At 44.9% G+C, this 27,013-nt stretch overlaps 1 protein-coding gene across 2 annotated transcripts in view; it reads right to left on the reverse strand.

The window, feature by feature from the left end:
- Positions 1-27,013, reverse strand: part of LOC144680071 (mitochondrial potassium channel ATP-binding subunit-like) — a 99,936-nt gene that overhangs the window by 20,993 nt on the left and 51,930 nt on the right. For both annotated transcript variants that reach the window (XM_078541221.1, XM_078541220.1), the window contains 5 exons: positions 20,727-20,812; positions 11,363-11,460; positions 9,917-10,022; positions 6,440-6,473; positions 5,604-5,740 (listed from right to left, as the gene is read on the reverse strand). In XM_078541221.1, the coding sequence (XP_078397347.1) occupies positions 5,604-5,740; positions 6,440-6,473; positions 9,917-10,022; positions 11,363-11,460; positions 20,727-20,812 (461 nt within the window). The remainder of the gene's footprint in view (positions 1-5,603; positions 5,741-6,439; positions 6,474-9,916; positions 10,023-11,362; positions 11,461-20,726; positions 20,813-27,013) is intronic.

A 27,013-nucleotide genomic window follows, 5' to 3' on the forward strand; every position in this document is an offset into this window, starting at 1 on the left:
AATGAGAAGGGTTTAATTAATAATCTTGCTGAGTGGGGTCTTTTAAGGAACAATTACCATAACATGATTAGGATGGAAAGTGAAGTAGTCCAACCTGAAACTAGGGTCCTAAATCTTAACAAAGGAAACTATGAAGGTATGAGGCATGAGTTGGCTAAGATAGATTGGGGAACGTCATTAAAAGGCATGATGGTGGATAGATAATGGCTAACATTTAAGGAACGAATGTATGCATTGCAACAGTTATACATTCCTGTCTGGTACAAAAACACAACAGGAAAAGCATCCCAACCATGGCTAACAAAAGAAAGTAAGGACAGTATTGGATCCGAAGAGGAGTCATATAAAGTTGCTAGAAAAAGTAGCAAACCTGAGGATTGGGAGCAGTTTAGAATTCAGCAAAGGAGGACCAAGGGATTGATTAAGAGGAAAAATAGAGTAAGACAATAAACTTGCAAGGAACATAAAAGCAGACTGTAAAAGCTTCTATAAGTATGTAAAGAGAAAAAGATTAGTGAAGACAAGTGTAGGTCCCGTACAGTCTGAAACAGGAGAATTTATAATGGAGAACAAGGAAATGACAGAGCAATTAAACAACTACTTTAGTTCTGTCTTAACAGAGGAAGACACAAATAACTTCCCAGAAATACTAGGGAACCAAGAGTCTAGTGAGGAAATTAGTATTACTAAAACAATAGCGCTGGAGAAATTATTGGGACTGAAAGCCGATAAATCCCCAGGGACTGATAATCTACATCCCAGCGTACTAAAGGAGGTGTCCATTGAAATAGTGGATACATTGGTTGTCATCTTCCAAACTTCTGTAGATTCTGGAGCAGTCCCGGCAGATGGGAGGGTGGCAAATGTAACCCCACTATTTCAAAAAGAAGGGAAGAGTAAGCAGTGAATTACAGGCCAGTCAGCCTAACCTAAGTAGTAGGGAAAATGCTACAGTCTATTATAAAGGATGTGTTAACACAATACCTAGAAAATATCAATGGGATTAGACAAAGTCAACATGGATTTATGAAGGGAAATCATGTGCGACAAACCTACTGGAGTTCTTTGAGGACATATCTAGCAGAATAGATAAGGGAGAACCAGTGGATGTGGTGCATTTGGATTTTCAGAAAACTTTTGATAAACTCCCACAAATGAGGTTAAATTAAAGCACATGGGATTGGGGATAATATATTGGCATGAATTGAGAATTGGCAAGCAGAGAGGAAACAGAGGGTAGGAATAAATAGCTCTTTTTCAGAGCAGCAGACAGTGAATAGTGAGTGCCGCAGGGATCAGTGCTTGGGCCCCAGATATTGACAATATATATCAATAATTTGCATGAGGGAACCAAATGTAATATTTCCAAGTTTGCTGACGACACGAAACTTGGTGGGAATGTGAGCAACGAGGAGGGTGTTTAGAGGCTTCAAGGCAATTTAGGCAGATTGACGGAGTGGGTAAATACATGGCAGATGCAGTAAAACGTGGGTAAGTGTGAAGTTATCCACTCCGGTAGGAAAAACAGAATGGCAGAGTATTATTAAATGGTGATAGATTGGGAAACGTTGATGTACAAAGGAACCTGGGTGTCCTTGTACACCAATCACTGAAAGCAAGCATGCAGCAAGCAGTTAAGAAGGCAAATGGTATGTTGGCCTTCATTGCAAGAGGGCTTGGATACAGGAGCAAGGATGTTTTACTGCAGCTGTACAGGGCCTTGGTGAGACCACACCGGGAGTATGGTGTGCAGTTTTGGTCTCCTTACCTAAGAAAGGATATATTTGCTATAGAGGGAGTGCAGCGAAGGTTCACCAGACTGATTCCTGGGATGGCAGGACTGTTGTATGAGGAGAGATTGGGCCGACTAGACCTGTATTCACTGGAGTTTAGACAGAATGAGAGGAGATCCCATTGAAACATATAAACTTCTGACAGGGATGGACAGACTGGATGCAGGGATGATGTTTCCTCTGGCTGTGGGGCGGGGTCAAGAACAAGGGGTCACAATCTCAGGATACGGGGTAGGCCATTTAGGACTGAGGTGAGGAGAAACTTCTTCACTCAGAGGGTGGTGAACCTGTGGAATTCTCTACCACAGAAGCTGTGGAGGCCAAGTCACTGAATATATTTAAGAAGGAAATAGATTTCTGGACTCAAAGGTGTCTAGGGGTATGGGGAGAGCGCAGGAGTACGGCTTTGAGATAGAGGATTAGCCATGATCATATTGAATGGCCGAGCAGGCTCGAAGGGCCGAATGACCTCCTCCTCCTATTTTCTATGTTTCTGAGACATCCACCCTGTCAAGACCCCTTAGCATCTTAAAGGTTTCGACAAGTCGCCTCTTACTCTTCTAAACTCGAGCAGCTACAAGCCTAGCCTGTCCAACCTTTCCTCATAAGACAACCTGCCCATTCCTGGTATTAGTCTAGTATATCTCTGAACTGCTTCTAATGCATTTACATCCTTCCTTAAATAAGGAGACCAATACTGTACACAGTACTCCAGGTGTGGTCCGACTCGTGCTCTGTACAACTGAAATGTAACCTCCCTACTTTTGTATTCAATTCCCCTCACAATAAACAATAAAATTCTATTATTAGCTTTCCTAATTACCTGCATACCTGCTGTACCTGCATACTAGCCTTTTTGTGATTCATGCATTAGGACACCCAGATCCCTCTGCATGTCAAAGCTCTGCAATCATTTAGATAACATGCAGTTTTTTTTATTCTCCCTGCCAAAATGTTATACTCCATTTGTCAGATCTTCGGCCACTCACTTAACCTGTCTGTCACTTTGTAGCCTCCTTAGGTCCTCTTCACAACATACTTTCCTACCAATCTTTGTCATCAGCAAATTTCACAAGCGTACCTTTGGTCCCATCATCCAAGTCATTTACTTAAAGTGTAAAAAGTTGAGGCCCCAGCACTGATCCCTGTTGCACACCACTCATTACATCCTGCCAATCACAAAAAGATCCATTCATGCCTACACTCTGTTCCTGTTAGCTAGCCAAGCTCCAGTCCATGCCAATGTTACCCCCTACACTATGAGCTTTTATCTTCTGCATTAATCTTTTATTTAGCACCTTATCAATTGCCTTCTGGCAATCAAACCTACAACCTCCACCACCCAAAAGGACAAGGGCAGCAGACGCATGGGAACCTCCAAGCTGCACATTATCCTGACTTGGAACTATATCGGTGCTACTCCAATGTCACTGGGTCAAATTACTGGAACTCCATCCCTAACAGCACATGGACTGCAGTGAATCAAGAAACAAGCCCAACACATCCTCAGGGGCAATAAGGCACGGCCAATAAATGCCAGCATCAACAATGACACCGTCATCTCTGAAATGAATTATTGTGGAGGAATAAAATACGTGTATAATTGTGAATGAAATAAAAAACACGTACAATTGTGAAATAAATAAAATACACCTATACTTGTGAGAGAAATAAACTTAAAATACATGTATAATGAAATTACTGTAGAATGTCCCCAAACAGTCACACAGCCAGCACGTAAATTAGCAAATCAAAGGGCCAGAGCTACCTTCCCAGACTAAGGGGCTCCGGATGTCAGATACGGTGGCAAAACCTAAAAAAAACTATTGTGTGTGTGCATTGCCCAGGATATGTTACCAATTAGCACTATCTATTTGCTGAACCATCGACACTGTCCTGTCTATTTGCTAAACCATTGACATTGTCCTGTCTATTTGCTAAACCATTGACATTGTCCTGTCTAATTGCTAAACCATTGACATTGTCCTGTCTATTTGCTGAACCATCGACATTGTCCTGTCTAATTGCTAAACCATTGACATTGTCCTGTCTATTTGCTAAATCATTGACATTGTCCTGTCTATTTGCTAAACCATTGACATTGTCCGGTCTATTTGCTGAACCATCGACATTGTCCTGTCTATTTGCTGAACCATCGACATTGTCCTGTCTATTTGCTAAACCATTGACATTGTCCTATCTATTTGCTAAACCATTGACATTGTCCTGTCTAATCGTTAAACCATTAACACTGATCGCTATCCTTTGAAGCCATTTGAAACTATTGTAATTGCCCAAGTTTCTGTCACGAACCTTTTGCTATATCTATGTGTGTAAAGAGGTGTTAGTCAGAGACTGGTTCACTCCGTTGTATGCGACTAGGCTCTCCGTGATATCACGACTTTAATAAAGACTTCCTAGACAAGCCTCCAGGGTCTGAGTGTTCACTCTGTTTTTTCCGCGACAATTATAAATAAGCTGGCGTAAATATGACATAAAGTAGCAATCTGACAGAGACAGGGTATGAAGCGGCTGGCTTTGGAATGAAAAATGGCACAGGACAGGGACAGGGGAAGGGGGTTGGTGGCGGAACATTGGAGGTTGGAGAACACTGTACCTGCCCTGGGAGTGTTTGATGAGACAGTGTGAGGGAGCTTTACTCTGTATCTAACCCCGTGCTGTACCTGCCCTGGGAATGTTTGATGGGGACAGTGTAGAGGGAGCTTTACTCTGTATCTAACCCCGTGCTGTACCTGCCCTGGGAGTGTTTGATGGGACAGTGTAGAGGGAAATTTACTCTGTATCTAAACCCCTGCTTCACCTGCTCTGAGAGATTTGGTGGGGACAGTGTAGAGGGAGATTTACTCTGTATCTAAACCCCTGCTTCACCTGCTCTGAGAGATTTGGTGGGGACAGTGTAGAGGGAAATTTACTCTGTATCTAAACCCCTGCTTCACCTGCTCTGAGAGATTTGGTGGGGACAGTGTAGAGGGAGATTTACTCTGTATCTAATCCCGTGCTGTACCTGCCCTAGGAGTGTTTGATGGGAACGGTGTAGAGGGAGCTTTACTCTGTATCTAACCCCATGCTGTTCCTGTCCTGGGAGTGTTTGATGGGGACGGTGTAGAGGGAGATTTACTCTGTATCTAACCCCATGCTGTTCCTGTCCTGAGAGTGTTTGATGGGGTCAGTGTAGAGGGAGATTTACTCTGTATCTAACCCCATGCTGTTCCTGTCCTGGGAGTGTTTGATGGGGACAGTGTAGAGGGAGCTGCACAATGTCATCTCACATTAATGTCACTCTCCAATTAGAACCCGGCATTTTTATTGAGTTAAGGTCACTGTACACCTGGATGTTGCTTCGCAACTCCCACGTTGAGCCTGCGAGAGCTGGTCTCGGGCAAGGTGGGGAGCAAGCAACGCTGAGCGGTATTTATGAGCCTCAGCCAGACTGTTCCGCATAATGTCGTATTTCCACAAACAAATTAATAACTTTAAGCAAGGACTTCCTTTGTAATTAATCAAGTGAGAACACATAGCTGGTTTTACCCCTTCCATAGCCTGGAGGAACAATGTCTCATCACAATACACATAGACAGTTGGAGTCGACGTTTCGAGTCCACATGACCATTCAACAGAACTTTCTGTTGGAGGGTCATGTGGACTCGAAACGTCGACTCTTTTCTTCTCCACCAATGCTGCCAGACCTGCTGAGTTTATCCAGGTAATTCTGTTTTTGTTTTGGATTTCCAGCATCCGCAGTAGCTTTTTGTTTTTAGACAGTTGGACTTATCTGGCTCCCTTACAGACCTGAAGGTAATATTGTTGAACTGCACCAACCCAGCCAGGGCTTGCAATGGGATCTGGAGGCCCCCTTTTACTGGAATTACTGGTTCCAGCGTCATGAACTCAAATACTCGGCTTCCAGAGCTCATCCCACGAATAACCTGGCAAAGAAAGAGAGATAGGGCTGTTCAGTCAGGGTGTTTGCAGACACCAGGTGAGTTCGCGCATGCACGCACACGCAGACGCACGCACACGCAGACGCATGCACATGCAGACGCACGCACACGCAGACACACACACACTCACATACCCTCCACTTGCCTGGATGAGTGTAGATCCAACCACAATCAAGAACCTCGACACCATCCAGAACAAAGCTGCCTGCTTCATTGACACCCAAGCCACTACCTTCAACATTCAATCCCTCCACCGCCGACGCACGTGGACGTACTGTAGCACTCACCAAAGCTCCGTCGACAGTATCTTTCAAACCTGCAACCTCTACCACCTAGTTAGAGAAGGGCAGCAGATGCAAGTTCTGCTCCAGGTCACACACTGTCCTTATTTGGAACTATATTACCGTTCCAAAATCCTGGAACTCCCTTCCTAACAGCACTGTGAGTGTTCCTACATGGACTGCAGCAGTTCAAGAAGGCAGCTCACGACCACCTTCTCAAGGGCAATTAGGGATGGGCAATAAATGCTGGCGTGCTGGAGGGGGTGGGGGAGTGGGCTGAGGTGGTGGTGCTGGATAGTGAAGGTGTTGTGGGAGGATGTGCTGTGAGTCTGGTGCATTGGAAATGGGGAGCTGGTGGAAACAGTTTATTGGGCAGGTGATCAACATGGATAAAAAGACTCACCTGTCCAAAGGTGGTGGAGATATTCGCCAAAGACCTGCAGCAATGGACAAAGAAATAGTTACTTGAGCATGTCAGCTACATAAACAGCTATTAGTGCAGAGATTCATCCATGTATATTGAATATACTGGTGCCAGTGCTAAACAGCTATAGATCTGGAGCCTGGGCATGGTGCAGATACTGAAGTCTCATCTATATCTCCACGGGACAGTGACAGGTGCACGAGCACAGCTCTGCCTGTCACTTCCTGTCAAACATTTAGGAGCACATTAGATACAGACCATAACCAGGGCCAAGTTGTTTCATGTAAATGTCACAGAATTGTTACAATGCAGGAGTCCATTCAGTCCATCATGCCTGCACTAGCCCTCCCAATGAGCAATTCACCTGGTGCCAATTACCCAACTTCACCTCATAACCCTGCACATTTTTCCTTTCCACATAACAGGCTAAATTCCCTTTTGAATGCCTCAATTGAACCTGCCTCTCCCACAGTCTCAGGCAGCGCATTCCAGACCTTAACAACTGTGTGAAAAACTTTCCCATCGTATCGCTTTCACTCCTTTTGTCAATTACTTTAAATCTGTGCCTCTCATTCTCGATCCTCTCATGGATGGGAACAGTTTCTCCCTATCTGTCCAGATCCCCCATGATTTTGAATACCGCTTTCTGATCTCCTCTCAGCCTTCTCTTCTCCAAGAAAAACAATCCTAATTTCTTCAATCTATCTTCATAACTGAAGTTCCTCATTCCTGGAACCATTCTCATGAATCTTTTCTGCACTCTCTCCAATGCCCTCTCATTTTCAACCAGTCAACTGTGGCTAACAAAGGAAGTTAAGGATTGTATAAGACTAAAAGAAAAGGCCTATAAAGTTGTCAGAAATAGTAGTAAACCTGAAGATTGGGAGGATTTTAGAATAAAGCAAAGGAGGACCAAAAAACTGATAAAGAAAGGGAGAATTGAAAATGAACGTAAACCAGCAAAAAACATAAAAATGGATTGCAACAGCTTCTATAGGTATCTAAAAAGGAAATGTTTAGTTAAGACAAATGTGGATCCAAAACAGACAGAGTCAGGAGAATTTATAATGGGGAATAGAGAAATGGCAGAGAAGCTAAATGATTCCTTTGTGTCTGTCTTCACTGAGGAAGTTACAAGAAATCTCCCAGAATTAGAGATCTAAGGGACCAGAGAGAATGATGAATTGAAGGAAATTAGTATTAGTAAGAAGGTTGAATTGGAGAAATTAATGGGACTGAAGGTTGCTAAGTCTCTAGGACCTGATGATCTACATCCCAGAGTGTTGAAAGAAGTAGCTATGGAGATAGTGGATGCATTGGTGATCACCTTCCAAAATTTTACAGATTCTGGAATGGTTTCTGCAGATTGGAAGGTAGAAAATGTCACTCCACTATTTAAGAAGGGAGAGAGAGAGAAAACAGGGAACTACAGACCTGTTAGACACACATCAGTGGCAGGGAAAAGGCTGGAATCCATTGTAAAGGATGTGATAAATGGATCCTTGGCTAAGGATCTAATAATGATCTGATTGAGCATAGCCAGCATGGATTTATGAATGGGAAATCTTGTTTAATGCAGCTGTTGGAGTTTTTTGAGGGTGTTACTAACAGAATTGATAAGTACTGTACTGGGGACTCAACCTTTTACGATTTACATCAATGACTTAGATGAGGGGAGTAAAGACATGGTAGCTAAATTTGCAGGTGACACAAAGATAGCTAGGAAAGTATGTTGTGAAGAGGACATGAGAAGCTTGCAGATGGATGTAGATAGGTTGAGTGAGTGGGCAAAGATCTGGCAAATGGAGTTTGATGTGGGAAAATGTGAAGTTGTTCACTTTGGCAGGAAGAACAAAAAAGCAGAGTATTTCTTAAATGGAGAACAGCTGCAGAATTACGAGGTGCAGAGGGATCTAGGTGTTCTAGTACATGAGTAGCACAAAGTTAGTATGCAGGTACAGCAAGTAATTAAGAAGGCTAATTGAATTAAGAGAGGGGTTGAACATAAAAGTAAGGATGTTATGCTTCAGATAAAAGCAAAAAACTGCGGATGCTGGAAATCCAAAACAAAAATAAAAATACCTGGAAAAACTCAGCGGGTCTGGCAGCATCTGCGGAGAGGAACACAGTTAATGTTTCGAGTCCGTATGACTCCGTATGTTCTGTTGAAGAGTCATACGGACTCGAAACGTTAACTGTGTTCCTCTCCGCAGATGCTGCCAGACCTGCTGAGTTTTTCCAGGTATTTTTATTTATGTTATGCTTCAGTTATACAGGGCATTGGTGAGACTGCATCTCGAATACTGTGTGCAGTTTTGGTCTCCTTATTTAAGGAAGGATGTAAATGCATAGGAGGCGGTACAGAGGAGGTTTACTAGATTGATACCTGGAATGAGTGGGTTGTCTTATGAGGACAGGTTGGACAGACTGGGCTTGTTTCCACTGGAGTTTAGAAGAGTGAGGGGTGATTTAATTGAAGTTTACAAGATCCTGAACGGCCTTGACAAAGTGGACGTGGAAAGGATGTTTCCTCTTGTGGGTGAGTCCAGAACTAGGGGTCCCTGTTTTAAAATTAGGGGCCGCCTTTTTAGGACAGAGATGACGAGAAATTTTTTTTGAGGGTTGTGCAACTTTAGAACTCTCTGCCTCAGAAGGCGGTGGAGGCGGGGTCATTGAATATTTTTAAGGCAGAGGTGGATAAAATTCTTAAAAATAAAAACAAAAAACTGCGGATGCTGGAAATCCAAAACAAAAACAGAAATACCTGGAAAAACTCAGCAGATCTGGCAGCATCGGCGGAGAAGAACAAAGTTGACGTTTCAAGTCCTCATGACCCTTCAACAGAACTAAGTAAAAATAGGAGAGGGGTGAAATATAAGCTGGTTTAAGGTGGGGGCGTGGGGGGAGAAGTGGGGAGGGGGGTGGGGGTGGTTGTAGGGACAAGCAAGCAGTGATAGGAGCAGATAACCAAAAGATGTCACAGACAAAAGACCAAAGAGGTGTTGAAGATAAGATTCTTGTTAGACAGGGGAATCAAAGATTATTGGGGTTAGATGGGAACGTGGAAATTGCAGCACAAGAAGATCAGCCATGATCTTATTGAATGACAGAGCAGGCTCGAGGGGCCGAATGGTCCACTCCTGTTCCTATTTCTTATGTTATGTTCAAGGGCAATTAGGGAATGTTTTGAATATACTTCAGAAACTCTTTCGCCTCTCTGCCCTTTACAATATTACTATCCCAGTCAGTATCAGTGTCCCATCTGAGAAAGCTGGCCTTTGTCCCCTTCTGTCTGAACTGTTTTGGAATTTAGGCCCCAGGAGGTGATGGTGCAGTACTTTATCCAATGTCCCAAAGTTACTGTCCATTGGCGGTGGCACTCGGTCTGCCCATTCTGTGGAGAGCAGGTACCAGTAAGGCCCACTATATCGATACAGTGAATCCTAACCAACTAACCTCTGCACAGTCTGTGTGGCCACGAGGAAGGACATCATATCACCAGCGCGGAGCTGTTCCTTTGCCAGCAACAATCCACTGACACAGATGGTGCCCAGAACTATACCTGCAAAAGGTAGGAATATTTATCCTGTTATTGTAATCAATAAACCTGCATCTTCAACAACAAACATCAACAACTTACATTTATAGGGTGCCTTTAATACGAAATGTGACAAACTGAAACGTTAACTGTTTCTCTCTCCACAGATGCTGCCAGATCTGTTGTGTATTGCCAGCATTTTGTATTCTATCTGCTATCTCTTCCATAGCTGCTTTGAATATCTGCGAATGTAATCCATCCAGACCTGGGCTTTTACACTTTTGAAGTTTAACTAGTTTATCAATTATTACCCACTCCCCCCGCAACATTCTATCTTAAATGTCCGAATATCTTTTTTGATCTTTTCTCCTAATGTCATGACCACTTTGTTAATTTCCCTGGTAATTAATTGTTCATGTTGGCTCAGTTGGTTGGGGTCTCGCCTCTGAGTCACAAGGATCTAGGTTTGAGTTTCATTCCAGAGATTGAGCACAAAAAACAAGGGTGACACTCCAGTGCATTACTGAGGGAGTGCTGCACTGTCAGAGGTACCATCTTTTGGATGAGGCGAAAAATTGAGGCCCATCTGCCTGCTCAAACAGATGCAAAAGATCTCATGGCACTATTTGGAAGAAGAGCAGGGAAGTTATCTTCAGAGTGCTGGCCAATATTTAACTCTTGATCAACATCACAGAAAAATACTAAGATAAAAGCAAAATACTGCAGATGCTGGAAATCTGAAATAAAAACAGAAAATGCTGGAGAAACTCAGCAGGTCTGGCAGCATTTGTGGAGAGGGAAATAGAGTCAACATTTCAAGTCCATATGACTCTTCTTCAGACTCAGTCTTCAAAGAAAAGCAGGCTATCTGGTCATTATCACCTTTCTGTTAGTGGGCGTTTGCTGTGCACATGTTAGCTGCCACATTTCCTACATTACAACAGGGACTACACTTCAAATTTACTTCATTGGCTGTAAAGCGCTTGGAGATGTCTGCGATCATAAAAAGCACTTTATAAATGCAAATCTTTCTATTCACAATTCAGCCATATCATTAGCATATCTGCAAGTTTATTCTACACTGATTTTTATTGTGTTATTTATGTGTCTGTAGAATTCTTTACAATTTCTTTTCATATTTATTGATCAGCTGCCTGTCGTTCTCTGTGTCCCTATTTCTCACTCTCTATGTCCATTCTCTGATTCTCTCAGCCACCTATCTGTTTCTGCCACACTGAGGGACTCAGTCTTTCTCTTTCTGTATGTTTTTCTATCTCTCACTGCCCTTTCTCTCTCTTTCTGGCTTGCTCTTTCTCTCCAGTTGTTGAAGATTTACCTGTGAATAAAATGCCACAGTTACTTACAGTTCAATGTAAAGTTGGATAATCCCTGGAAGATGCCGATTCCGAGCCCCAGGATCTGGCTCATGTTGCTGGATTTATCCACCTCCCTTGAGAAAAACCTCCCAACACAAAAATAATATCAGCAGTCTGAACATCAGCTACAAGTCAAAAAATACTCAAAGGTAGTATATTGGTTATGTTACTGGACTAATAATCACAGAATTACAGAGCTCAGAAGAGGCCCTTCGGCCCATCGAGTCTGCACCGACACATGAGAAACACCTGACCTAGCTACCTAATCCCATTTACCAGCACTTGACCCATAGCCTTGAATGTTCTGACGTGCCAAGTGCTCATCCAGGTACTTTTTAAAGGATGTGAGGCAGTCCGCCTCCACCACCCTCCCAGGCAGCGCATTCCAGACCGTCACCACCCTCTGGGTAAAAAAGTTATTCCTCACATCCCCCCCTAAACCTCCTGCCTCTCACCTTGAACTTGTGTCCCCTTCAACTAAGGGGAACAGCTGCTCCCTATCCACCCTGTCCATGCCCCTCATAATCTTGTACATCTCGATCAAGTCGCCCCTCAGTCTTCTCTGCTCCAACGAAAACAACCCAAGTCTATCCAACCTCTCTTCATAACTTAAATGTTTCATCCCAGGCAACATCCTGATGAATCTCCTCTGCACCCCCTCCGGTGCAATCACATCTTTCCTATAATGTGGCGACCAGAACTGCACACAGTACTCCAGCTGTGGCCTCACCAATCCCGAGACAGGGATCACTGACTTGGATACATGAGTTCAAATTCCCACCATGGTAGTTGGGGAATTTAAATTCTGTTAATTTAATAAAGCTGGAATAAAAAGCTAGTCTCAGGGCAGAATTGTACTGAGTGCAGTGGCGGGTGTGAAAAAGAACGCTTTACCCACTGGGAGCGATGGTGGATTTGGGCACCGTATTGTCCCCTTCCCGCCTCATAACCTATGCAGTCATGGGAAACACGCTGCCTCATTGGCAGGCGGCCTCTGATATGCCTGCCAAGCTGTTACCTCACTGTTTCCTCACCCCGGGTGCCATATTTAAACTGTTGCCACACGTACAGTTCTCAACGCTTGCAGCCTAAGATTGCTCCAGAGAAGACATGGCCCCAAAAGCCAAGAAGAGTGCAGCCCCCCAATTCAGTGACGCATCCCTGGAATGCCTTCTGAACAACGTGGAGGCCTTCTGAACACTGTGATGTCCTCTGCGCCCGCTCTGGCCACAGGGGGCCCATCAGTCTCAGCACTCTGGCTTCGGAGGCGGTGGCAGAGGTGGTCAGTGACAAAGCTGCACACAAGAGGTCAGCTATCCAGTGCAGAAAAAAGATGAATGATCTCATCCATGCCACCAGGGTAAGGCAACCATCTCGTCACTCTCAACTCACCCACTCACAAGCCCATCATACATTCATTGGCATCTCAGTCACTACCAGCTCAAGGAATATCACCACTCGCTCTCTCAACCACACCCTCACATCTCAATCTGGCCTCATCTCCTCTGGAGACTGCCTCCTCATCCCGTCCATGGCTCCACTCAGCACACACATACACACACCTGGTATCTTCTCATTTGGCCTGGCATGCGCCTTGCTCACACTCTCTCCATCTGACTTTATGCAGGATAAGATCGCGCACAATGACCGGGAGAGGTCCCAGACCGGGGGCTGGAGTGCCTGACATTCTCCGTTCAAGACTCTTGTGTTGGAGCTGGCTGGAGAGGACATGGACCATTCCTACAGCGACGGGGAGGTCGGCAAGAAGCATCCCATGAAGTTCCTGCACCTCATCATCCCTCTCTCAACGTTACTCTGAGTCCACTGTTCAGTGTGTAACTCGGCTGCAAGCACCAATAATCTCCACTTTCTATCCGATACACGTCTTCCATGTTTCTCTCAGGCAACCTTGACCCTGACTCCAGAACCGAGAGCATCTCGGATAAGGACCCTGAAGGCAGTGCTGTTGAAGACCTGTCACAGCATTCACCCACGCCTTCCAACAGCACAGCGACACACACCTCGGTGGGACCTAGATAGAGAGCAACCTCGGGATCAAAATCTGGTGAGCACAGCACACAATCTGTACCACAGCAGGCGGAGGCAGGGACATCCAAGGTCATCGGCACTCGGAGGACTGCTGGAGGCAAGGAATCTGCTTAGTCCGAGTCCTCGGCCCAACCATCTTCAGCTACTTCATCAATGACCTTCTTTCCATCATAAGGTCAGAAGTGGGAATGTTCACTGATGATTGCACAATGTTCAGCACCATTCACGACTCCTCAGATACTGAAACAGTCTATGTCCAAATGCAGCAAGACCTGGACAATATCCAGGCTTGGGCTGACAAGTGGCAAGTAACATTCACGCCACACAAGTGCCAGGCAATGGCCATCTGCAACAAGAGAAAATCTAACCATTGCCCCGTGACATTCAATGGCATTACCATCACTGACTCCCCCACTATCAACATCCTGGGGGTTACCATTGACCAGAAACTGAACTGGACTAGCCATATAAATACTGTGGCTACAAGAAATGGTCAGGGGCTAGGAATTCTGCAGCGAGTAACTCACCTGACTCCTCAAAGCCTGTCCACAGTCTTCCAGGCACTAGTCAGGAGTGTGATGGAATACTCCCCACTCGCCTGGATGAGTGCAGCTCCAAAAAACACTCAAGAAGCTTGACATCATCCAGCATAAAGCAGCCTGCTTGATTGGCACCACATCCACAAACATTCAGTCCCTCCACCACCAACGCACAGTAGCAGCAGTGTGTACCATCTGCAAGATGCAGTGCAGAAACTCACCAAGGCTCCTTAGATAACACCTTCCAAACCTACGACCACTACCATCTAGAAGGACAAGGGCAGCAGACACATGGAAAGACCACCACCTGGAAGTTCCCCTCCAAGCCACTCACCATCCTGACTTGGGAATATATTGCCATTCCTTCACTGTCACTGGGTCAAAATCCTGGAAGTCCCTCCCTAACAGCAAAGTGGATGTATCTATGCCACATGGACTGCAGCTCACCACCATCTTCTCAAAGGCAATTAGGGATGGGCAAAACATGCTGGCCTAGCAAGCGACATCCACATCCCTTAAATGAATAAAAAAAAGCATTTGCTACTTTCCAGTCCGATGGAATCTTTCTAGAATCTAGCAAATTTTGGAAAATTAACACCAAGCATCCACTACCTCATTCGCCTCCTCTTTTAAGACCCTAGGATGAAGACCATCAGGACTTGGAGATTTGTCAGCCCGCAGCTCCATCAATTTGCTCAGTACCACTTCCCTAGTGATTGTGATTTCACCCAAATTCCTCTCTCCCCTCCAGCTCCTGATTTACAGCTATTACTGGAATTCTTTTTGTATCTTCTATAGTGAAGACAGAAGCAAAATATTTGTCCATTTCATCCCCCATTTCCTTATTATCTACTATTAACTCCCCAGTCTCACTCTCTGGGGGACTGACACTCACTCATTCTTTCTCTTTTTAAATGCCTATAAAAACTCTTGCTAACCGTTTTTACATTTCTAGCTAGCTTCCTCTCATTCTCTAATTTCTTTCTCCTGATTAACCTTTTAGTCATTCTCTGCCATTCTTTTTATTCTGACCGATCTGACCTGCCACTTATCTTTGCGCAGTTGTATGCTTTTTCCTTAAGTTTGATGCTTTCCTTAACCTCTTTAGTTAAGCACGGATGGTGGGTCTTCCCCTAAGAAATTTTCTTTATAGAAGGAATGTACTTATTCGAAGTATTCTGAAGTATCCACTTAAACGTCTGCCATTGCTTCTCCATTGATCTATCCTCTAGCCTGGTATCCCAGGTCACTTCAGCTAGCTCAGCTTTCATGCCCACATAGTTACCCTTATTTAAGTTTAAAATACTAGTCTTGGACCCACTCTTCCCCCTTTAAAACTGGATGTAAAATTCAAACATATTATGGTCACTGCTACCTAGGGGTGCCTTTGCTCTGAGGTCATTAATTAATCCTGTCACATGACACAATACCTAAAATCTAATATAGCCTACTCTCTGGTTGGTTTCAGAACAAGCTGCTGTAAGAAACTTTCTCAAAGCAGTCTATGAGCTCCTCATCCAGGCTACTACTGCCAATTTTATTTTTCCAGTTTACATGTAGATTAAAATCATCCATGAACCTTTGCTGTACCATCTCCAATGCAAGTATATCCTTTCTTACATGTGGAGGCCAAAACTGCACACAGTACTCCAGATGCGGTCTCAGCAAAACCCTGTACAACCGTAACAAGACTTCTTTATTCTTGTACCCCAACCCCCTCACAATAAAGGCCTACATGCCATTGCTTGCTGCACCTGCATGTTAACTTACTGCGTTCTTTGTACGAGCACATCTAAGTCTCTTCGAGCATCAATACTTCCAAGTTTCTCACCTTTTAAAAAATATTTTGCTTTTTTATTCTCATGGCAAAAATGAATAACTTCATATCCATATATTATACTCCATCTGCCATCTTGATGCCCCACTCAACTAGATTGTAAATAGCTGAGGCCCCGGCACTGATCCTTGTGATAGTGCACAGCCTGCCAACGTGAAAAAAACCCATTTGCAATCTGTTTTTATATTTCTGGCTAGTTTACTCACATGTTCAATTTTTTTCCATTTTTATCAACTTTTTAGTGCTTGTTTCTAAAGCAATCCCAATCCTCAGGCCTTGTACTGTTTTTTTTACAATGTAAACAGCCTCTGTTTTCAATCTAATACTATCACTAACTTCCTGACTGAACCACGGGTGGGTATTTCTTGCTGAGTTTTTGTTCTTCAATGCAATGCATTTTTGTTGAACATTTTGAATTGTTTCCCATTGTTCATTTCCCACCATACCTTATTGTCTATTTACCCAATTAACCTTAGCCAGTTCTCCTCTCATAACTTTGTAATTGGCTTTATTTCAGTTCAAGATTTTTGTTTGCCATTGGAATATGCCACTTTCAAACTTGACATGGAATTGAATGGTATTCTGGCCATTATTTCCCTGTGAAGCTTTTGGCACGGACATTACTAATTAACCCTGCTTCATTACATAATACTAGATCTTAGACAGCTTTATCCTTAGTCGGTTCCACTACGTGCTGCTCCATGATATTGTTATGAACATATTCTACAAACTCATCTTTTTTTATTATTCATTCATGGGATGTGGGTGTCGCTGGCTAGGCCAGCATTTATTGCCCATCCCTAGTTGCCTTTGAGAAGGTGGTGGTGAGCTGCCTTCTTGAATCACTGCAGTCCATGTGGTGTAGGTATACCCACCGTGCTGTTAGGAAGGGAGTTCCAGGATTTTGACCCAGCGACAGTGAAGGAACGGCGATATATTTCCAATTCAGGATGGTGAATGACGTGGAAGGGAACTTCCAGGTAGAGGTTCAGCCTTATCTTTTGCACTGATGTGCTCATTGAGGATGGGGATATTTGTGGAGGAGCCTCCTCCTCCATCGAGTTGTTTAATTGTCCACTGCCACTTGCAACTGGATGTGGCATGACTGCACAGCTTAGATCTGATCCGTTTGTTGTGGAAACACTTAGCTCTATCACTTGCTGCTTATACTGTTTGGCACACAAGTAGTCCTGTGTTATAGCTTCACCAGGTTGACACCTCATTTTTAGGTATGCCTGGTGCTGCTCCTGGCATGCCCTCCTGCACTCTTCATTGAACCAGGATTGATCCCCTGGCTTGATGGTAATGATAGAGTGGGGGATATGCCGGGCCATGAGGTTACAGATTGTGGTTGAGTACAATTCTGCTGCTGCTGATGGCCCACAGCACCTCATGGTTGCCCAGTCTTAAGTTTCTAGATCTGTTCGAAGTCTGTCCCATTTAGCACGATGGAAGGTATCCTCACTGTGAAGACGGGACTTCGTCACCACAAGGACTGTGCAGTGGTCACTCCTACCAATACTGTCATGGACAGATGCATCTGCGGCAGGCAGGTTGGTGAGGATGAGGTCAAGTATGTTTTTCCCTCTTGTTGATTCCCTCAGCGCCTGCCACAGACCCAGTCTCAGCCAGCTCGGTCAGTACTGGTGCTACCGAGCCACTCTTGGTGATGGGCATTGAAGTCCCCCACCCAGAGTACATTTTGCACTCTCGCCACCCTCAGTGCTTCCTCCAAGTGGTGTTCAACATGGAGGAGCACTGATTCATCAGCTGAGGGAGGGTAGTATGTGGTAATCAGCAGGCGGTGTCCTTGCCCATGTTTGACCTGATGCCATGAGATTTCACGGGCTATGGAGTCAATGCTGAGGACTCCCAGGGCAACACCTTCCCGACTGTATATCACTGTGCCGCCACCTCTGCTGGGTCTGTCCTGCCGGTGGGACAGGTCATACCCAGGGATGGTGATGGTGGTGTCTGGGACATTATCTGTAAGATATGATTCCATGAGGATGACTATGTCAGACTGTTGCTTGACTAGTCTGTGAGACGCTCTCCCAAATTTGGCACAAGGTCCCAGATATTAGTAAGGAGGACTTTGCAGGGTCGACAGGGCTGAGTTTGCCATTGTCGTTTCTGGTGCCTAGGTTGATGTAGGGTTGTCCGTCTGGTTTCATTCCTCTTTTTTGTGTTTTTGTAGCTGTTTGATACAACTGAGTGTCTTGCTAGGACATTTTAGAGGGCATTTAAGAGTCAATGACATTGCTGTGGGTTTGGAGTCCCATGTAGGCCAGACCAGGCAAGGATGGCAGAGTTTCTTCCCTAAAGGACATCAGTGAACCAGGTGGGTTTTTACGACAATCAACAATAGTTTCATGGTCATCATTAGATTTTTAATTCCAGAATTTTATTGAATTCAAATTTCACCATCTGCCGTGGCGGGATTCGAACCCGGGCCCACAGAGCATTACCCTGGGTCTCTGGATTGCCCCTCTATTCAAGAAGGGAGGAAGACAGAAAACAAGGAACTATTAGCTTGACGTCTGTCGTGGGGAAGGTGTTAGAATTGATCATTCAGGGGGTTATAGCTGGGCACTTAGAAAAGCTCAAGGTAATCGGGAAGAGTAAACATGGTTTTGTGAAAGTGAAATCATGTTTAACCAATTTTCTGGAATTCTTTGAAGGAGTAACTTGCGCCGTCGATAAGGGGAGCCTGTAGACGTACTATACTTGGATTTCCAGAAGGCACTTGATAAAGTACATCAATGATCATTGCAGAACATAATAGCTCATGGTGAAGTGGGTAACATATTAGCATGGATAGAAGATTGGCTGGCTGGCTGGCAGAAAGCAGAAAAGATTCATAAATGGGTCTTTTTCTAATTGGCAGGATGTGATAAGTGGAGTCCTGCAGGGGTCTGTACTGGGGCCTCTACTTTTTACAATTTATATCAATGATTTAGATGAGGGGAGTGAAGGCATGGTAGCTAAATTTGCAGATGACACAAGATAGGTAGGAAAGTATGTTATGAAGAGGACATAAGGAGATTACAGATGGATATAGATAGGTTGAGTGAGTGGGCAAAAGTCTGGCAGATGGAGTATAATGTGGGAAAATGTGAAGTTGTTCACTTTGGCAGGAAGAATAAAAAAGCAGAGTATTACCTAAACGGAGAACGGCTGCAGAATTCCGAGGTGCAGAGGGATCTAGATGTTCTCAGTCACAAAAAGTTAGTATCCAGGTACAGCAAGTAATCAAGAAGGCTAATGGAACGCTAGCCTTCATTATGAGAGGAATTGAACATAAAAGTAAGGATGTTATGCTTCAGTTATACAGGGTATTCGTGAGTTCACATCTCGAACACTGTGTGCAGTTTTGGTCTCCTTATCTAAGGGAGGATATAAATGCGTTGGAGGCAGTTCAGAGGAGGTTTACTGGATTGATATCAGGAATGAGCGGGTTGTCTTAAGAGGAAAGGCTAGACAGAAATTTCTCCTCATCTCAGTCTTAACTGATTGGCCCCTTATCCTGTCTTAGATTCCCCGACCAGTGGAAGCCATCTCTCAGCATTCACCCGATGATGCCCCTTCAGAATTTTGTAGGTTTCAATGAGATCGCCTCTCATTCTTCTAAACTCCAGAGAATATAGGCCCAATTTATGCAGCCTGTCATCATAGGGCAACCTCCTCACACAAACATATGAAATAGGAGCACAAGTAGGCCATTCGGCCCCTCGAACCTGCTCCACCATTCCATCAGATCATAGGCTTGTTTCCACTGGAGTTTAGAAGGGTGAGGGGTGACTTGATTGAAGCATATTGGATCCTGATCAGTCTGGTCAAGGTGGACGTGGAAAGGATGTTTCGTCTAGTGGGTGAGTCTAGAACTAGGGGGCGCTCTTTTAAAATTAAGGGTTGCCATTTTAGAACAGAGATGAGGAGAATTTTTTTCTCTGAGGGTTGTGTGACTTTGGAATTCTCTGCCTCAGAAGGTGGTGGAGGCGGAGTCATTAAATATTTTTAAGGTGGAGGTAGATAGATTCTTGTTAGACAAGGGAATTAAAGGTTATCGGTGTAGATGGGGATGTGGAATTCAAACACAAACAGGTCAGCCATGGTCTTATGGAATGGTGCAGCAAGCTCGAGGGGCTGAATGGCCTACATATGCTCCTATTTCGTACGTTCATATGAGGGGTTTGTCCTATGATGAGAAGCTGCATAAATTGGGTTTATATTCTCTGGAGTTTAGAAGAGTGAAAGACGTTCTCATTGAAACCTACAAATTTCTGCAAGGACTTGAGAGGGTGACGCTGAAAGACTGGTCAGGGAATCTAACACACGGGGACACAGTCTTAGGATAAGGTCCCAATCGTTTCTGACTGAGATGAGGAGAGATTTCTTCACTCAAAGGACTGTGTATTTTTGGAATTCTCTGCCCCATGTGGATGCTCCATCATTGAACATATTTAAGACTAGGATAGACAGATTTTTGGTCTCTCAGGGAATTAAGGGATATGGGGAGGGGGTGGGAAAGTGGAGTTGAAGCTAAAGATCAGCCATGATCATATTGAATGGCGGAGCAGGCTCATTGGGCCGTGTGGTCTACTCCTGCTCCTATTTCTTATGTTCTATCAGGTGTTCTACTATGCACAGCATACACTCTCACTGACGATACTCCCACCGTATGACTCGTATGTCTCAGTGTCAGTTCCTGTACTATGAATGTACACACCAGTGAAAGGGGATGATGTGCAGAGTGGATAGTAAGCAAGGAGGCATGCAGGAATGTACTGATGGGAATTAATCCTTCCCCTTCACTCTTACAATGCGTATGACTGAACAGCTGAACTTCTGACCAGCTTTAGGTTAGCATAATAACCGTCAATAAGTCAGCCCCTGGCAGGACTCCATTGGGGACCATCTTACTTACTGAATTTCCAGGTCTTCCATTGCAAATGCCTTCACTGTCCGTATGTTTCCCAGTGCTTCATCCGCCACACATGTTGCCTTGGCAATCTGGGAATAGTTTGTTAAAACAGATTTCACACTGACATTCAGTAAAATCGGAAACCCTACTCAGGAACTCCTGACCCAGCCAGTGTCCTGTGCTTTGAAATTGAATAAATAATTAAGCTCTGATTTTTTGCCATCTCAATACAGTTCCTAATGAGCACAAAACTGCTCCTTAACCTGCTACAGGCTGGCAGAGAGACCACAGGGAAATGAGAAAGTTCAACTCTGCTGCAATAAGAGTAAACCTTCTGAGGCTGAGACACATTAGCAATAATTTACAGGAAGCTTCATCCCCTATCTAACCTGCATTCAAATTTTATTTATTCATTCATTCTAGAATGTGGATGTCTCAAGTGAGATCGGCATTTATTCCCTTGAGATGGCATCCGCTTCAACCACTGGAGTCCTTGTGATGAAAATGCTTTGATAGTGCAGTTAGTTCAGGGGTTTCAGGATTTTGACACAGTGACAATGAACGAACTACAATATATTTTCAAGTCAGGAGGGAACCTTGCAAGTGGTGGTGTTCCCGTGCACACACTGCCCTCCTCATTAATGGTAAAGGTTGTAAGTTTTGGAATGACTATTGAAGAACCTGAACTGCATCTGAATCGTAGAAATTTACAGCACAGAAGGAGGCCATTCAGCCCATCCTATCTGCGCAGGCCGACATGTAGCCAGCCATTCAGCCTAATCCCACTTTCAAGCTCTTGATCTGTAGCTTTTGGGTTACGGAACTTCAAGTACATATCCAAGTGTTGTTTAAATGCACTGATGGTTTCTGTCTCTACCACCCTTTTGAGCAGTGAGTTCCAGACCCCACCACCCTCTGGATGAAAAAAATTTTCCCCTCAAATCTCCCCCTACACTTACCCTAAATCTACATTTCCCATCTTATAAACCCCTCAACCAAAGGCTTTAGGGCCTTCCCATTGCTTTATTTCGACCCCTCATATTATTATATACTTCAATTAAATCTCCCCTCAGCCTCCTCTGTTCCAAACAAAACAACTCCAGCCGAGTCAATCTTTCCTCATCTCTAAAATTCTCCAGTCCAGGCAACGTCCGTGTAAATCTCCTCCATACCCTCTCTAGTGCAGTCACCCCTTTCCTACAGCGCGGTGACCAGAGCTGCACAAAAGCACTCGAGCTGTGGCCAATCTGTCATTTTATACAATTCTAACATAACGCCCCACCCAGCTCCTATGTTCTGTGCCTCAGCTAATAAAGACAAGTATCCTGTATGCCTCCTTGACCACCTAATCTACCCATCCAACCACCTTCAGGGAAATTTGGACATGCACTCCAAGGTCACAGAATCACAGAATTGTTACAGCACAGAAGGAGGCCATTGGACCCACCGTGTCTGCACCAGCTCTCCAAATGAGCAATTCATGTCATTCCCCTGCTTTCTCCCCGTAACCCTGCACATTCTTCCTTTTCAGATAACAGTCTAATTTCCTTTTGAATGCCTCGATTGAACCTGCCTCCACCACACTCTCTGGCAGTGTATTCAAACCCCAACCACTCGCTGGGTGAAAGTTTCTCCTCGTCTCATTTCTGTTTCTTTTACCAAATATTTTACATCTGTCCTCCTTTGTTCTCGATCCTTTCATGAGTGGGAATAGTTTCTCTCTATCTACTCTGTCCAGACCCCTCATTATTTTGAATTCCCCTATCACATCTCTTCTCAGCCTTCTCTTCTCCAAGGAAAACAGTCCTAACTTCTCCAATCAATCTTCATAACCAAAGTTTCTCATCCCTGGAACCAGTCTCATGAATCTATACTGCATTCTCCCCACTGCCTTCACATCCTTCCTAAAGTGCGGTGCCCAGAACTGGACGCAATACTCCAGCTGAGGCTGAACTAATGTCCTATTCATGTTCAACTTAACCTCCTTGCTCTTGTACTCTATGCCCCTATTAATAAAACCCAGGATACTGTATACTTTATTAACCGCGCTCTCAACCTGTCCTGTCACCTTCAATGACTTATGTACATATACATCCAGGTCCCTCTGCTCCTGCAGCCCCTTTAGAATTGAGCCCTTAATATGATCTCTCCATGTTCTTCCCATCAAAATGAATCACCTCTCATTTCCCTGCATTGGACTTCATCTGCCACCTATCTGCCCATTCCACCAAATTGTCTATGTCCTTTTGAAGTTCTACATTATCCTCCTCACGGTTTACAATGTTTCCAAATTTCGTTTCATCTGCAAATTTAGAAATTGTGCCCTATACACCAACATCTAGGTCATTAATAAATATCAGGAAGAGCAAAGCTGCTAACACTGACCCCTGGGGAACTCCACTACAAACCTTCCTCCAGCCAAAAAAACATTAGTTCATGATGACACTCTGTTTCATGTCCACAGCCAATTTCATATCCAGGTTGCTGTTGACCCTTTTATTCCATGAGCTCTCGCTTTGCTCACAAATCAGTTGTACGGCACTTTATCAACTGCGTTTTGATGGTCATTGCCTGACACTTGTGTGGCACGGATGTTGCTAGCCACTTATCAACACAAGCCTGAATATTATCCAGATCTCACTGATTATGGACACGGATTGCTTCAGTAGCTGAGGAGTTGCAAATGGTGAACATTGTGCAATCATTTGCGAATATCCCCGCTTCTGACCAATGATAGAAGGTCATTAATGAAGCAGCTGATTTTTTGTTATATTCCTTCAAGGAATGTGGGCTTCGCTGGCTGGGCCAGCATCTCTTGCCCATCCATAATTGCCCTTGAGAAGGTAGTGGTGAGCTGCCTTCTTGAACTGCAGTAGTGCATGTGGTATAGGTACACTCACAGTGCTGTTAGGGAGGAAGTTCCAAGATTTTGACCCAGTGACAGGAATGGTGATATTTTTCCAAGTCAGAACGCTGACTGGCTTGAAGGGGAAATTCCAGGTGGTGGTGTTCCCATGTATCTGCTGCCCTTGACCTTCTAGATGGTGGTGGTCGTGGGTTTGGAAGGTGCTGTCTAAGGAGCCTTGGTGAATTTTTGCAGTGCATCTTGTAGATGGCACACACTGCTGCTACTGTGCATTGGTGGTGGAGGGAAAGGACGTTTGTGGCTGGGGTGCCAATCAAGTGGGATGCTTTGTCCTGTATGGTGTCAAGGTTCTTGAGTGTGTTAGAGCTACGCTCAGAAAGACAGAATCACAGGATCTTAACAGAAGGAGGCAGTTTGACTCATCGTGTCTGCACCTGTAAGTAGACAGTATTCCATCACACTCCTGACTTGTGCCTTGTAGATGATGGCTTTGGGGAGTCAGGAGGTGAGTTACTTGCTACAGGATCCCTAGCCTCTGACCTGCTCTTGTAGCCACAGTATTTATATGGCAAGTCCAGTTCAGTTTCTGGTCAATGGTAACCCCCCAGGATGTTGATGGTGGGGGATTCAGTGATGCTAATGCCATTGAATGTCAAGGGGTGATGATTACATTCTCTCTTGTTGGAGATGGTCATTGCCTGGCACTTGTGTGGCGTGATTGTTACTTACCACCTGTCAGCCCAAGGCTGGATGTTGTCCAGGTTTCATTGCATTTGGACATGGACTGCTTCAGTACCTGAGGAGTTGTGAACGGCGCTGAACATTGTGCAATCATCAGCGAACATCCCCACTTCGGACCTTATGATGGAAGGAAGGTCATTGATAAAGCAGCTGAAGATGGTTGGGCTGAGGACACTACCCTGAGGAACTCCTGCAGTGATGTCCTGGAGCTGAGATGACTGACCTCCAACAACCACCTGTGCTAGGTATGACTCCAACCAACAGAGAGTTTCCCCCCTGATTCCCCTTGACTCCAGTTTTGCTAGGGCTTCTTGATGCCACACTCGGTCAAATGCTACCTTGATGTCAAGGGCAGTCACTCTCACCTCACCTCAGGAGTTCAGCTCTTTTGTCCAAGGCTGTAATGAGGTCAGGAGCTGAGTGGCCCTGGTGGACCCCAAAATGAGCGTCAATGAGCAGGTTATAGCTAAGCAAGTGCCGCTTGATAGCACTGTTGATGACCCCTTCCATCGCTTTACTGATGATCGAGAGTAGACTGACGGGGTGTAGTTAGCCAGGTTGGATTTGTCCTACTTTTCATGTACAGGAAATACCTGGGCAATTTTCCACATTGCTGGGTAAATGCCAGTGTTGTAGTTAGACTGCAACAGCTTGGCTAGGGGCGTGGCAAGTTCTGGAGCACAAATCTTCAGTACTATTGCCGGAACATTGACAGGACCCATAGCCTTTGCAGTATCCAGTGCCTTCAGCTATTTCTTGATATCATGTGGAGTAAATCGAATTGGTTGAAGACTGGCATCTGTGATGCTGGGGACATCTGGAGGAGGCCAAGGTGGATCATCCACTCGGCATTTCTGGCTGAAGATTGTAGCAAATGCTTCAGCCTTATCTTTTGCACTGAGATGATGGACACCCCATCATTGGGGATGGGGATATTTGTGGAGACTCCTCCTGCAGTGAGTTGTTTAATTTTTCACCACCATTCACGACTGGATGTGGCAGAACTGCAGAGCTTAGGATTGATCCATTGGTTGTGGAATTGCCTGGCTCTGTCTATCACTCGCTGATTATGCTGTTTGACACACAATTTAGTTCTGTGTTGTAGCTTCACCAGGTTGACACCTCATTTTTAGGTATGCCTAGTGCTGCTCCTGGCATGCCTTCCTGCACTCTTCATTGAACCAGGGTGATCTCCTGGTTTGGTGGTGACAGTAGAGCGGGAGTTATGCCAGTCTATGAGGTTACAGATCATGTTCGAGTACAATTCTGCTGCTGCTGATGGCCCACAGCGCCTCATGGTTGCCCAGACTTGAGTTGCTAGATCTGTTCAAAATCTATCCCATTTAGGACGGTGGTTGTGCCACACAACATGATGGAGGGTATTCTCAATGTGAAGATGGGACTTCTTCTCCACAATGACTGCGGTGATCACTCCTACCGATACTGTCATGGACAGATGCATCTGCGGCAGGCAGGTTGGTGAGGATGAGATCAAGTATGTTGTTCTCTCTTGTTGGTTCCCTCACCATCTGCCTCAGACCCAGTCTAGCAGCTATGTCCTTTAGGACTCGGCCAGCTCGGTCAGTAGTGGTGCTACCGAGCCACTCTTGGTGATGGGCATTGCAACTCACCATCCTGACTTGGAAATATATCACTGTTCCTTCACTTCGTTGAGTGAAAACCCTGGAATGCCTTCCTAACAGCACTGTGGGTGTACCGACACCACATGGACTGCAGCAGTTCAAGAAGGCAACTCACCACCACCTTCTCAAGGGCAACTAGAGATGGGAAATAAATGCTGGCCCAGCCAGCGAAGCCCACATCCCGTGCATGAAGAAAAATAAATTTCCCACCACGAGTATTTTCTGACTCCATGAGTATGATTGTGTCAGGCTGTTGCTTGACTAGTCTGTGAAACAACTCTCCCAATTTTGGCACAAGCCTCCAGATGTAAGTAAGGAGGGCTTTGCAGGGTCCAAAGGTCTGTTGTCATTTCCGGTGCCTCGGTTGATGCCGGGTGGTCCGTCCAGTTTCTTTTCTTTTTTTGACTTTGTAGCGGTTTGATATATCTGGGGAGCTTGCTAGGCCATTTCAGAGGGCACTTAAGAGTAAACCACATTTCAGCAGATTTGGAGTCACATGTAGACCAGACCAGATGAGGGCGACAGATTTCATTCCCTAAAGGACAACAGTGACCCAGATGGATTTTTACGGCAATTGACAATGCTTTCATGGTCATCATTAGACTTTTAATTCCAGATTTTTATTGAATTTCAGGGAGTTAGGAAGGAAATTAAAAAGCAGGTCTGGCCTACACGTGACTCCAGACCCACAGCAATGTGGTTCCCTCTGAAATGGCCGAGCAGGTCACTCAGTTGTAACAAACCGCTACAAAGTAACAAAAAATCTCAGCCCTGTCGACTCTGCAAAGTCGTCCTTACTAACATCTGGGGGCTTGTGCCAAAATTGGGAGAGCTGTCTCACAGACTAGTCAAGCAACAGCCTGACATAGTCATCCTCACGGAATCATATCTTACAGATAATGTCCCAGACACCACCATCACCATCCCTGGGTATGTCCTGTCCCACCAGCAGGACAGATCCAGCAGAGGTGGCAGCACAGTGGGATACAGTCGGGAGGGAGTTGCCCTGGGAGTCCTCAACATCAACTCCGGACCCCATG

The sequence above is a fragment of the Cetorhinus maximus genome, chromosome 4, assembly GCF_964194155.1.
Source record: "Cetorhinus maximus chromosome 4, sCetMax3.hap1.1, whole genome shotgun sequence".
Taxonomy (NCBI): Eukaryota; Metazoa; Chordata; class Chondrichthyes; order Lamniformes; family Cetorhinidae; genus Cetorhinus; species Cetorhinus maximus.